This window comes from Amblyomma americanum, chromosome 4 (genome assembly GCF_052857255.1).
Source record: "Amblyomma americanum isolate KBUSLIRL-KWMA chromosome 4, ASM5285725v1, whole genome shotgun sequence".
Lineage (NCBI taxonomy): Eukaryota > Metazoa > Arthropoda > Arachnida > Ixodida > Ixodidae > Amblyomma > Amblyomma americanum.
The window spans coordinates 165,614,879-165,629,606 of NC_135500.1; the positions used below are offsets into that span (position 1 = coordinate 165,614,879).

Consider the following 14,728-nt stretch of genomic DNA (forward strand, 5'->3'; position numbering starts at 1 on the left):
AGGAAGCGAGATTTGTAGGCTAACATTTTGAGCACGAAAGAAACTGTCTTGGCTAGGCGACCGGAGTATGCTTTGGTACGAGAGCCGCGCTGTGTTGACGCTTTTCAGTTAACAATTGTGACCGCCATTTGTTTAGAAAAAAAGAGCAGAGACTTCCGCGAACAACTTTTTGCTACGATGAAATGACGTTTCTGGCAACGCTTCCTAAACCCCTGTTCAATAGCCATGGAAAAAAGCGAAGCTAAACTTTCGCTGACCTTTCGTTTGCGAATAAAGCTTGACTATTTGGGAGAGAGGCACTGGATGACGTCTTCGGTTACTAGCTGAAAATAAGGGGAGCGGATGCGGGATAACGCAACATGGCCTATTCATGTTCGTCAGCACGTGAGCGACGAGGTTTATTTTTTTAAGCTCAACAGAGCATTAAAGTCTTCACAAGAAAAGTTTTAGCGCGGCGCAGGAAAGCAAAGTGCATACTGAAATTAATGTAGATGAAATTAATTATTTATCTTCAACGCCGCTAATGGAGAGGCCCACTTAAACAAAATAAAAGTTTCCGTCGGCACTGACGTAACCACCTAGCTCGAATAAAACTATCGGGTGATGTTTGAGATCGTGGTACTTGTAATTATGATTGCTCTCTCTCGTCAACAAAAACTCAACAGTCCCGTCGGAGTACGAACTGAAATCGAGAACCTACTGATAGCATTCGCGCTGAAAGTTGTTAGCTGCTGCGCGCCTAACGAAAGCACCGGAAACAAATTGCTCATCGGGCCGACTTGGCTTTGTTTAGGATAGCCAGTGTCGAATGACGTTATTCCAACTTGCCCATCAAACATGCAGGCTTCCTCAAATATTTCGCGAGGGTGCGGTCCGGATGCATTATTTGCGGGGACCACGGGACAGACCGGCAGCGACGCTGCCTTAACATTACACTCCCCCTCTCCCCCCCTTCTGTCCCCGTTCCAGCCATCGCATCCCAGTCTGCTCACTCTCACGGGGGCAACCTTGGCGGCCGCAAGAGCCCTCACTGGCGATGGCGACACATCGTCCCAAAGTAGCCGGCTCGTCCCCATAGCCGTTGCCAGGATGACGCTAAGCCTCGTCTACTCGTTTCGTTCCGCGGAATTCCTCCGCCCCTCTCACTGTGGCTGCATGACGCACCCGTTATACTCTGCTCTGTTTCTTTATCCGCAGTCACTTTTGTGTTGCGACACCTTTAGCTTGCGTATATAGTGCATGTATTTATTTATTTCCGGAAGGGGAGCTTAAAAAGCTGAGGGAAATGGTGTTTAGCTCGGAAATAAAGGTGACGAAATGCCCCCGCGCTCTTTTTAATGAAATTTTATTTGTTTGTTAGTTGTCTTAGCGCAGATAGTACACATATTATCTTCTAAGATGAAAAGGGAGACAACGCCACCGCCCAGGACGTCATCTGTGAAGAAGTTTTCGCAGCGCAAACTTACGGGAAGCCAGATATCACCTTGCACTCGCGTCAGCAGGTTTCTGCTGCTGCGTCCTTTATTATTTACGTGGTCGTAGGTCGGCAGTCTTAGGTGAAGCTTTTCTGTTCTTGTTTTAGAAGGAGAGGTCATGAGCAGAGTGTGAATTAGTTTGGCAGACGAGCAGAGGGCGATGGCTCGTGGATAACTGAGTGGCCTAGCGATGCGCCTGTAATATAAACCGGCGTGGTAGCAGTCGTCTTTGTACAGGATCCAGTGAAATTGCAGGTCCTCGTTGTAGGTAATGAAGCATCATGAGCAGTGTAGCGAACTTGAGGGTCCTTCACAGCAATCATGGGAGGTGAGAAGCAAATGCACAGGAATTGTTGTAGTACCACGCAATAACAGCTAAGCCTTATAACTCATGGCTATTGATTGAACAAGCCGCTACACTGCTTTAGTCTCGCAATTTTTAAGTACAATGAGTTTTATATTCCTTAGTTTGCAAGAAAGGGACGCGCTGATCATGCTGGGGAGAATGGATGCATGAAGGGTTGGGATGTCACGGGCAACTCACCTATGTGTTTTAGATTTTTTCAGAATTTTCATGGTTTTATTTCATTCAATATAATTTGGGAAACGATTTTTGTTCCCCACGAATCTGTTTGAGTTTTTTTTACTTTTTCAGGAATGTGAGCTCATTAATTGAACTGGCTGTGACGGAAAGCGTGAGAAATATATCGTCACAGGGCCGACTTATGTTTGCTGCATTACCTTTCACGGTTGATGCGAACAAAGTCTTGAGCCTTAGTGCAAGAACTTCACTTTACATTATGGTGTTGCAGTGCAGTGTTTCTAGCACGCATGTGTGCTAAAGTGAGGTTCATGTTTTCTTCGCGCTGATGAGGTTATCGTAGCACTTGCACCGCACGCACTTGTAGCCGTCTCGCATTAACCAGATATACGCAAAAACGCCAATGAAAAAAAAACAACCTATCGGATGAGGTAAACTTGTGGTTGTGGTATATTTTTTTGTTTTCGCACCCATAGTGACCGTATTGAAGCTGATCTCAATGTCCTTATAATCACAAATTATAGTCCTCTTTCTTCCCCTCTCCTCTTCACCCAGTGCAGAATAGCGGCTAAGATAATCATAACTTAAACTGACTTTTGATAGAGGCAAAATGCAAAAACGCTCGTGTGCTGTCCAATATCGGCACTCGTTGAAAAACACCAGGTGGTGAAGATAACCCGGAGCCTTCCACTACGGCGTCTCTCATAGCCCGCGTCCTTCTCTGGGACGTTAAACCCCACATACATCTACCACGTTATCGTGCCATATTGTCTTCGTTTGTTAGGGCGTAAACATATCTCTGTGACCCAGCTGTGCGAGACCTGATAATCGTCTAGCTGAGCCGACACACGGTGGTAACCCTCTGTCTTTCTCCGTCTTTCCCTCATCGCAGGACCAGCTGCCACGATGACCCTCACGTACCTGTGCCTGGTGACCTCGCTGATGGGGCTCTTGCTGGCGCCGTCATGGGCGGATGCTCAGCCGCCCCACTGCCGCGCTCTCTGCCAGAAGGCCCCTGGCGAAGACGCCTGTGAGCGCTGTCGGCTGAGAACCTTCATGCGCTTCGGCAAGAGGGACTCGTCGCGAGCCATCGCCCTCATCCGAGAACCCGTGCTCGACGTCCAGTCGCTGCTGCTCGACGACGCCGCGGGACCGTCGGCCTCAGGCCTGGCCGGAGGCTCGTCCGCGTCTTCGTCCCGCGAGCAGCTCCTCCTGGAGCAGCCGGTGTCCGCCGCCGCCCGGCCTAGCCGGGACCGTTACGGCCTGCTGCTCAGGGCCATACGGGACGTCCGAGGGCGGAGCGCGGACTAAGGGGCCCGACTCGTCCTCCCCGACGTTGCATCCTCTATCGCTCTTCTACGCACCTCCCCCACCACACACATTCCAGGAACCAAGAAACATCCCACCCCATCGCGAGACGCTGTACAAGGAAGCGACGCGACACGTGTTCACGTTGAGTCTGGGGAAGAAGGCCGTGCTGGTCGCACATCTGCATGCTGAAGAAGCTACCCCTCGATACGAGGCAGTCGGAAGAAGAAGATACCCTGGTGACAGGCTTTTCGGCCACTCACCGACCCCTCGTTTCCCCGTTTTATTCCTTTTGGCTATTTTTCCTTGCGAGATCGATGTTCGAGGTCATAAACGAACTCGCTGCGTTCTGATATTACGGGGTGGATGCTTGTGTCCGGAAACCAAAGCACAATGTTCTAGTTCACCGTTATTTTTGCTTTTTCGTTAATTTACAACAGTGTGGTAGGCAGGTTCACAAGCGGATTAAACATGAACTACATCTATATTGTTTTATAGGAGGCAGCAATGTACCATTTCTAAATAAAGCAGCGCATTGCTTCACGCAGCAGCAAATATATTGAAGCTGCCTGCGCGGTGATCTCTGAGTCAACGCAGGAAACCACATTTTTAAGGCTAATGATTTTGATCTCAAGGAATTGCTCGTGATATGATATAGCCAGCCAGAATTCCCTTCGCTGCTCCTTGTCTGGTCGTGGCAATTGTGAAAAACACTTTGAGCTCATGGCAAGAGCTAACTGTAAGCAAGAACTCCGCTTGCACTCAGTCCACTTCACATCAGAGCACCGTAGTAGAACTTCGTTCTCAGATTTTGTGCAACGTGTCACTATTATAAAACGTGCTTGGAAATGGTCACACGATAGTTAGAGCTTCCTGCAGTGCGCAAAAACTTCGTGCTACCGACTGAGGCTTTACAGTTTGGCAAATATATTTAGAATAAAAGCTACCTTGGCATATCAGCAAAGCTACGAGCAAGGCAAAAGGTTGGCGAGATGTTTCAAGAAAAGGTTCTTGTACATCAAGAAAAAACTCGCAGCCCAGGCCACTTGACTGTGTACAACGTTTGCGGTTAATGTTATTGCGAGGTGAAAGTGGGCACTGCTTTCTTAATTTTGTTTTTGTATTCGTTTGAAAACAAGAAAACCCTAGGAAAACTTTCCCTTTTCTGTTATGTTCCCTAAGCGAACGTTACTGATGTCGCTTTGCAGCTTATTTTTCTGTATCGGCTGCACAGAATCTTGCATGTGTGTATCCTTTCAGATGAATTTTGTATGCTGTGTTGTTAATAGAGGAGATGAATATTATTGAGAGCATTCGACATTCGTGCCATACTTCGCAATACCTGTGCGACACTGATTCCACGAAACATATATGTCGAAAACTTAGTTTTGACAATGAACTGAATGTGGTAATGATGGAGCTTTGTACTAGTGAAGCTAGACATTTAAGCACGAGAAGTTGATGAAGAACGGAGAACTACGCTAAAATGAAAAGAGATCTTATTACTATACAGATCCCTAAAAAGAAAAGTGGAGGGGAAGAGTAAAAACAAAACCATATTTATTTATTTGCAAGATGTATGTTTTGCAGCTATACTTTATTTATTTATCCTATTAATTTATGTACCTTATTGTTGTACTAGACTGGTTCACGCCAATTTACACGCCTTTCTAGCTTATTCTTTGATATCTGGACGCAAACTTCTTTAAGTCTAAAGGAAACGAAGGTTAACTCGCCTTTGATTGGTCATTCCGCACAGACAAAGATGCGTATGAGTCACTAGCCAACAAACTGAACGACAGAGCAGCACTTTACGAACCCACTTCAACATCGGCTTTCATCAGCGGGTATTCCTTGTAGGCAACCATTATTTAGTGTCCTCTTTTAAGAAATGCTGATAAGGACTACCGCCGGCACGTAAAAACCAAAGTTGCGGAGGCTGATGGCCTCGTTTCTCTTGTCCATTGGTTTGGTCCGTTCGCAAGAACGCTAGAGAAATAGGGTTGTATAACGTTGTCAAATTAACAGCGAATGGTTCGGTATGCAGCAGGGATGCAGGAGTGCTGCGCTTTAAATTGACAATTTATAAATGTATCAGTCGAAATAAGTCGCATAAATGTCCTGTGATTTCCATACGGTTTTGTAATTACAAACTTCCAAGAAAAAATTCTGTGGCGATACGATTGGCTCATATTAGACCAATTTTAGAGATAACATATTCTGTGCCGCAATCGTTTTTCTTCTGTCAAAGCGCCTACTGATGTCGGAAATAAAAGGTTTTATTGCGAAAGGAGTACGACGCAGTATTGTGTATGGTCAGTCGGTCGTCGCGAACTTTCCCTGAAATGACCGTGCGTCACTGGCTGATGGCGATAGCGAACAACTTGACATTTTTTTAGATAAACCAGGTGACCCCCGTCAGAGGAAACTAGTACTGAGCAAAGGTTGCGTCAGTTCTTAATGCAGTATAAGGTTTCAGCGTAACAACTGCTAGTGCCGCATTTTCATGGATGATTTCTATCGTTTCCGATAACTGCAGAAATTGCCACATAAGTGGCCACACCACGTGTGGAAAATAGCAGATCTTTTTTGGTCATCCGGGCTCTCCTTACTTCCCTAAGCTGTGCATTGTCCGATTCAAATTTTATTCAGAAATAATTATAAATGTTATGTTTATAAAAGAGGTTATGAATAACTTGAAATGAAATAAAAAGTGACTGAACCTCTGTGGACATGACAAATGAGAAATGGTGTTTACAGCACTTGCACAAAAGTTGTTTGTATGTATTATTAAATTTATTTTAATATCCTTGCCTTCGTACGTGAGCAGGAGTTCGCTGTACGAAAAAGTTCGCATACAATGTATATATATGTGTGTATTTATTTATTTATACGTGATATTTATTGTTCGAGACAAGAGTATGACTTTCGTTCTGCCTTGCGTAGGCAGTTGTTGGACGTTGAACCGTGGTTGCTGAAGCTTGATAATTATCCTGTGAGGGGATGGCGAAGCATTGCTTCGTAAGGCCGCACTTTCCCTGCGTCCTGTAGTAACTGTTTAGCGAGCCTGGTTCTCTGATTTTGTTAGCAGAACAGGGAATGAAACTGCTTTTATGTCATGTACCCTACAAGGTGACAATAAGCACTCGTTTCGAGTGTGCAAAGTTTTTCTCAAATTGTATTTGTTTCATACAAGCCAAAACTAGGATTACGTGAATAAAACATCCTTTATTCTGGTCAAAATGTTCGTCCTTTCTCCATTCGTTGCATGTAAGCGAGGCAGGCTTTTCGTTTGTGAACGAACCCTGGACGTATTTATCTTTTGCAGTAGAGAGCTCATGTGATTTCTCAAGCTTTGCTCTTTCGTTAAATTCGACTTATATACCTCTAAATAAATAAAAATAATAATAAATAAATAAATAAATAAATAAATAAATAAATACAGCACATGCACCAACCAGCAGAAATAAGCCCTATTTTTGAAATCAACACAACTTCAAAATTTACAGTGAGCATAAAACAATTACAAATAGACATTGCGAAATAATTACAACGTGAACATTAAGAAAGCCGTTTGTTCTGTCGACTGGGTGCTTCCGGTGACATAGAAAATGAGAAATAATGCTCATGGTACCGGTATAAAACTTCTTCTAACACAGCTTATTCTAACGCTGTAAGCAAGCATTGTGCTTTATAACCTACTGAAACGAAGGCGAGTTTTTTACCGCAAGATATATTAATACCTTGAAATAGCGAAAACCCGTGTAGGAAGTTTGGAAGAGGAAGCTATTTTATTAGCAGAAAACAAAATGTGCCAGTGAGGCCCACGGGAGCTATGGTTCTCTGGACTGCTTCTTTGCACTGTGGGATAGGAATTGAAAAAGAGTGATTTATAGCATTGAAAATGCGCACAGCGGGAAGATTGCGGATATGTACAGCCACATGACCGGCGGATCTGATAAAAACTTCGAATAGGAACTTGCGCTGCGTAAGAGCGCCAGTACAGCCAGAATGGCCTGGAAACATTGACAGAGTCTCGCCGAGAGCCATTTATAGTGTTATATGTAAATGACCTTCTGTGCAGATGCGCCAAGGAAGCAGACAACGCCAGCTATTCGGGAGCACACAGGGCTCAAACATCACTCATGTGCTCCACTCTTACGATAATGTCGTTAGGAGAGTCGCCCAATCCACAACTATGCAGAAAGTATGTGTGGTATGTGATCGGGGACCAACCTCCGGCCCGAATGGATTTTCACGTGTACACTACCGTGAGCTGCCGAATGAGGCAGGCAAGAGACGTCGGTATACTGCGTCGATTCCCGGCGTAGCAATGATGGCGGCGGCGACAGAAGAAAGGGTCTTTTCCCTGTGTTGTAAGAAGGAGGGTTACGTACCCACCCCGCCGACAAGAAATTTCGGCAGGGCGCACACCTTAGCGCAGGACGGCGCCAGCTGGAAACAAGGATTCTTCCCTTTTATGATGAACGGCGACGGATAGTAGTATGATCAGTTTTTTTTTTTACCACGGGCCACTGCGACCAGCAGACAGCGACCTTCCTAGAACCTTGATTAACCATAAGGCCTTGGGTCAAGCCGGGGCTGCCTTTCCTGTGGTACAGCACTGTCACTGTACCCTGCAGCGAGGTTTTCATAGCGACCAGAAACCTGTCGCTCTTCACCGAACACCAGAACATCCGCGAGAGTGTGGTAGTCTTGTCTCTTGCTGTGGGAGACTCGACAAGGCTACGAGTGACCTCCTGACTTGACACTGGTCAAGTAGCTACATTACCCAGCTAGGGAGCTGGGAACAGCAGACCGTATAAAACCAGCTGGATAGCAGGCTGTCGGATGCTTTGTGGAATTGCTGGAAACAAGTAAAATTGGCTCTAACTTCTTCTTCAGCACCCTGCGGCTCTCGCTGCTCTGTCTCCGGCCGCCTCGTTTCTGATCCGAACCTTTACACGCAACATGGACCACAACAGTGGCCAGGTTATGTTCCCCGCGGTTTCTCAAGAATTAGGTGGTGATCAATCCGTGTGAAGACGAGAAGTGGTCGGAAAACTAAACTATTTCGACGACAGCTGCGGCTTTGTGAAAAAGGGGCGCTTGGTCCGCTAAGACGCCCGCCTAGTGAGGGCCTGTCGAGAGTCAGGTTTCATCGTGCCGCGGTGCTTATTCGGTCGGACGACAGGCATTTGCCATCCGGTTGCAGCTAAGAAAAGACGTACTTAAGAACACTTTCTGGCATATTCGACGGACTTGTCGGACGGCCTCACTCAGTATCGAAAGCACTGCATAAATAGTGGTTTATAATTGTAAGAGGGAAGAGGAGGGTTCGTGGGGCCCTGTAATTGTGTCGCTGGATGCTGGGCTGGGTTAAAATATCCCATGGTTGAAAAATAAAATAGGAGACAGATAAGCTGAAAGGCTGAAGTTGATGATGTAAAGGAAAAAAAAGGGCTTCTATCTTATTTTGGCTTCCAGACTGTGGCGGCGGCTTATCTACGGACAGGGTACAAGCCTTGCTGTTGATGCGAACGACCATTCATACACGCGCACGTTCACTTTCCAATACGTTTATTTGTCATGACGAAAGGTGCGTAAAGGTAGGGCTAGCTTCCTATAGTTTTGAGTTTTGCTGATTTTTTTTAATGCGATATCACTTGAATCCCCACGTTGCAGAAATGGATCATCGGTCATAAAGTTCGCCCATTGGCACGAGGGAAGGGACTTCAGCAGACTGGACGTAACGTCATGTCCGGTAAAGACATTAGCAGCCGCTACTGCAATCACATTTCCAACATATTTGGTGTCCCTCTTTTTTTTTGGTCAGTGTTCTCGAAAATGGTGCTACAAAGATCGGGTGAACGGTTACCTACAGAGGAGGGTTGGAAACGCAGGCAGGAGCGAGAACAGACTGTGTACAGGACAGACATAATAGAACTGGCAGAGCTCTAAAAGCTAATCAATAAGTTCGAGGCAGCTATAGATAAGGAAATATAATATGGAGGGAATCGAGCATTCTCTAAAGAGCAGAGGTAGCCTAAAAGCTGTGAAGAGGTAAACAGGCATAGGTAACAACCAGATGTATGCGTTAACAAACAAAGAGGGCAATGTCATTAGCAATATGGATAAGGCAATAATGTAGCCGAAGTGTCTCGCAAAAATCTATACAGCAGGGAATGTAATCAGTACCTGCTTTAATGAGAGATACAGTAGCGCACAGTGATGGGACATCCCGCCCCTAACGAAAGAGGAAGTAAAGGAAGCTTTAGGAGCAATGAAAAGGGGGAAAGCAGCTGGTGAGGATCAGGTAACATCAGATCTGTTGAAGGAAAGTGGAAAGATTGTCCTAAAAAAACTAGCCACCCTGTATACGCAATGCCTTATGACTTAGAGTGTACCGGGAGCTTCGGAGAACGCTAACGTCATCTTAATCCATAAGGAAGGAGAACGGAGGACTTGCAAATGGCATACCGATCAGCGTACTGGTCGTTGCCTACAAGGTACTTGGTAAGATAATCTTTAATAGAGTTAGAACAACCTTAAACTTCAATCAGCCGAACGATCAGGCCGAATGATCAGACCATATTCATACTATCAATCAGGCAATAGCGGAATGCGCAGAATACGACCAACGCCTATATAATAGGCTTCATTGATTGCGCGAAAGCATTCAACTCAATCGAAAAATCAGCAGTCAAGTAGGCTTTACGTAATAAGGGTGTAGACGAGTCTAATCATGGAGGAAGGAAAGCTAAGGAGAGGCCCTCTCTATCAGAGCTGCATGCCAAAAATCTACCGGAAGTCATGTTTTTTCGCAAGGGCTACTGGGCGACTTTGACCGATGGCCCAGCCACTAGTAACATTCGGTGCAGTGGCGTCGTCTGCTTCATTGTCTGCTGCTCATGCGAAAACACGCTCAGACGGCGGACAGGTAGGGCGGGAGGGGAACCCTCACCTCCGAAAAATTGGATGTAACCACCTCTCTTTAATTCTTCCCTTCCTCCATGGGCCTACGATATCTAAAACAGTGGCGCAGCCACCATATTCCTCCATAAAGTCAGTAATAAAATTCTAATCAGAAAGGGTGTCAGGCAGGGAGATACGATCTCGCCAAAGCTATTCACCGACTGTTTACAGGAGGTAATTAGAGGCCTTGATTGGGAAAAGCTGGGGATAAGAGTTAATAGAGAATACCTTAGTAATCTACAATTCGCTGATGACATTGCCTTGCTAAGGGACTCAGGAGATGAACTGCGAAACATGAAGAATGAGTCAGACAGGTAGAGCAGAACGGTAGGCCTAAAATTAACATGCAGAAAACCAAAGTAATGCTCAACAGTCTCGGAATGGAACAGCAGTTTGTAATTGGTAGCGATGCGTGGGAACTATGCCTATTGATGTCAACTGCCGTCGAGTTTTTAGGGGTATTTATGTTCACCGCTGCGACGCAATTGGATTTGAATGGTGAATGAGAAATGTGCATTCGATCTGAAAGATGTCGCTAGGGGCATCAAACTAGGAAAGCAGCATTCACTAAAAACGTTTATAGCGAAGCGATAAGTACCACACCACCACAATGCCGTACCCTCGATTCCTCCTGCGTCCGAGTTGAAGACATCGTTTGAGCAAATGGCGCTGACAAATCCAGACTTGAAGCAGTAAACGGACGATAACTTGGCACACAAGATATCTACTAAGTTTCAAGACAAATTGCGCTGGGATTCGCCGTTTCGATTGCTAGGAGCACGATCAAGAGTACTTTCTTTTTCACGCAGCAGTTCCCGCTTGCCCAGCTTATCGCTTTTCAAGGGAACCCGTGTTTAAGCTTTTTGTATCTTGTTTCCTTCTCTGAGATATGAAGCAATGATAGTGATTTCATTTGTTATGATAACGCTGGCACAAGGGGAGAGGTTTACATGCTTCACACCGTCTTTGCCCTCTGTTGGGTAGAAGGAAGTGTTGTTCAGTGCTGCAAGAACATCGTCATTTTACTGGCATTTTGCGTCGTCGGAAGTTAAATGTGCGCGAAAACCTGTTTGCGATACATAGAAATGTTTGCGTTTTTTTTTACTGGATATATCACCGTTCTTAAGACAGCGTAAAGGGTGGTTTGTAACACTGCCTCAGGTCAAAAATAGCGGAGTACCTGACGATCTACGAAAAAGCTGATGATAAAACTAAAGACAGTGCAGGAAGTAATGAAATAAAAAAATTATGGGTGTAACAAAAAGAAACATAACGAATAAACTCGATGTGATGATATTCTGGCTCAGATAATGAGGAGATGGACTTCGGTGGGGTATGCCGGGAGAAAAAGTACGCATCTGAGGGTCTCCCAGAGCTACACAAAGGACGCCAAGGAAAATGAGACGTATACTGGATGGCCATGAAAGATAAAGAAGGTGGTAAGTTTGGGAGGCCGACTGGAGTGGGTCTGCCGCAACTGTCGCAAGACAAAGCTAAGCTTCTTTGGTGACAATGATGATATCTGATGGTCTCGTTACAGGTGGTGTGTAGGAATATCCAGTAGGGAACAAAAAGATAAGATATTTTCAATTCGTTCGTAAAAATATCGAAATATCACAGATATAAAAGGTCTGTTGACATTTTTCTGAGTATATTACGATGTATTTATTCCATGTTTCCAGTTAGGAGTTGTTCTTGCCGTCATTTTCATGTGACATATTTTGCGGTTACATGTAATACTTTCAATCCCGGCTGCTGTGGTCGAATTTGGATGGAGGCGAAATTCTAGAGGCCCGTGTACTTTGCGATGTCAGTACACGTTAAAGAACCCCAGGTGGTCGAAATTTCCGAAGCGCTTCACTACGGCGTCCCTCATAGTCTGAGTTGCTTTGGGACGTTAAATCCCCATAAACCAAACATGTATTACTGAACATTTTTTTCTTATAGGCAGTGGGTGGAATGTGAACGTCGTCAAGACGATAGCTAAAATGTCAAATATCCGCGGGCACAACTATGGGATGAAACACCATCATCTTCCACTGCATTTCAAAGCAGCGCAGTACACGCCCTCACAAGTTTTGAGGAGATATAGGATAAGTGGAGGTTTGAGTTTTGGATCTTCTCAGGAGACGCGCCAGATAGACCAAGGGAGTTATCGAGAAAGTCATTGTTCGCGTGAGCCGCAAAAGCCCTAGGCAGCCTGTTATCGACATTTCCGAAGAATTGGTCCTGGTATGGGGCTCTATAGTGGCTCCATCTCCTATGAGACGTAATGTGCAATCTGCCGAGCTTAACGACAGGAGTCCATCTTAAAACTCGCAGATCTGTTAAGAGAATTTGGTGTGCATGATGATGTAGGTAACGGAACACCAGGTTTGGATATGTGACGGACGGAAAAGTGTCACTTCATTCGGGGAATCGAACTTCTTGTCGTGCGGGAATAATGAGGTTCGTTGTATACATCGGCCCAAAAGCAATTTGTATTGATCTCGCGATCAACTTCCCACGTTAAACAATAGAGGCGGGAACGTAACGGCATGACCTTAATAAAAATCGTCTATAGACAGTCTATCGACTTTTTATAGACCCCATTGCCTTCCTATAGATATTTTTTTTGTGTATTCACAGTCTATAGGCTGTCTATAGACAAAATTCTACTAAAAGAGTATGACAATAAATTTATAGATTGTCTATAGACTGTCTATATGGTTTGTATTGCATATAGAGTGCTCTCTGGGGTTTGCCTAAAGAGAGTCTGTGGACTCTATAGACAGAAGTTTATGGACACTCTATAGACTGTCTAAATTTTTTTTTGTTAGAGGGAGCTGATTTTCCTCTCGTGGAGTTTGTCCCCTTGACTAAATTCAAGGTACCATGAGCGAGGAGGTTCATCAGAGACATGAAGGAGCTAGACACCGCAGCGGACACGTTACAGAGAAAGAAGACGACGTGTCCGCTGCGGTGTCTAGCTCCTTCATGTCTCACCAACTGGCCTACACATCTACCCTCCTAAGTTCATCAGAGCACTCCTGAAAAGGTTATGGTTTCATAGGCATGCGAGAATGCGGGGTTTGGATATGTGTTTCAACAGAATTACGCCCCAAAACACTCATCTACGGTTCTAAAAAAGTTTGATGAAGAAAAGCATATTGGTCTCTGGGGAGTGGCTAAGTCAGCCTGCTGCAATTGAACGCTTTTTCGTAATCATAGCGCGTTGCGCAAGGTTTAAAAAGGTAGCAGCACCAATAAGAAAGTCAACCAGCTGCTTAAAAAGCGGGGAAGCATAGGCTAGACGTCCACTTACACCTTGGACTCCATGCTTGGGCGATGGCAAGCATTGACCGACGCAAAAGGCTTGCGGGGGAAGCAATAGCGCGTCAGGTTATTGCGAAAAGGCATTCTTAAATTGATGCCTGATTTTGTTATAAAAACAAATATTATAGTCGATACCCTCACGCAGCGCCGAAAGCAGTTCTTCAAGAAATTTGCTGTGGCAATAAATTGTGGCTTAATATGATGACGAAAATTGGTTGCTATTGTGCAAAAAGTCTGATATTGTTATCCCACGAACCTTGTGTTAAAGGTTTAGTAAATAAGAAAAAGCTATATTCAAAAAGTCGAAATATAGTACGTTTTCTTTCACTACTGTATGTTGACTGTTTAATATTGTATGCGTACACGCAGATACTCGTGCAGATGATGGGTCTGGGGAGCCTTAATTTTGGTTAAAACAAGAGTGTGGATCATATTTGCGTGTTTTTTTTTTGCCTGCAATATCCGCGCAGCAACACAAAATCCCTGCTGTTGCAACCGATGGCAAGAGATCACCAGAGTTGAAAACGGTACTCTATGTTTCTCCTTCAGACTGGTCTGATAGCGGTCCTTCTGGCGGGTAATATTTATTTCATTCCATTTACTTGACGAAGCCTTTGTGTTGAAAAATGTTGGATATTAGATGTTGGATATTAAGACAATTTAGTTTAATTAATTGTTTCTCATTACTTTTCCCAGTCGAGAAGGGCTCTTTGAATGTATCCCTAAGCGAAGAAAAAAGGAGAGAAAAGAACGCACGATAAGCATATCACCTCTTGGGAAATATGCAAGCAGTCTCAATGTCTCTTATCAGCAGCCATGTTCTGCCGCAAGATAAGGGCAGCGATGACTGGAATTTTTGCAACCGCATGACATAAGTTCTTCCTTTGCCGCACATTACAGCGTAGACGGCTTGGGCAACTGGCCAATGGAAATGATAAGTTGAACGAACAACCACAGACATAACATTGCATCGCAAGTGCGTAAGTGCTACTATGTCGCAAATTCACCCACTGAACAATAGGATTACTAGCGATAAGGCAAAGAACACGAAGCAAGGTAAAAAAATGTAGAACATAATTGTGCACGCCAGGTTCACGAAGGGTGACCTTATGGT

The 14,728-nt window shown here is 44.9% G+C and overlaps 1 protein-coding gene across 1 annotated transcript in view; it reads left to right on the forward strand.

Annotated features, from left to right (window-relative positions):
• The window catches only part of LOC144128632 (uncharacterized), a 31,715-nt gene extending 25,148 nt beyond the window's left edge, over nucleotides 1-6,567 (forward strand). Inside the window, exon 2 of the mRNA XM_077662172.1 lies at nucleotides 2,909-6,567. Within this exon, the coding sequence (XP_077518298.1) occupies nucleotides 2,923-3,327 (405 nt within the window). The 5' untranslated portion in view covers nucleotides 2,909-2,922 and the 3' untranslated portion in view covers nucleotides 3,328-6,567. The remainder of the gene's footprint in view (nucleotides 1-2,908) is intronic.
• The last annotated feature ends 8,161 nt before the right edge of the window (nucleotides 6,568-14,728 follow it).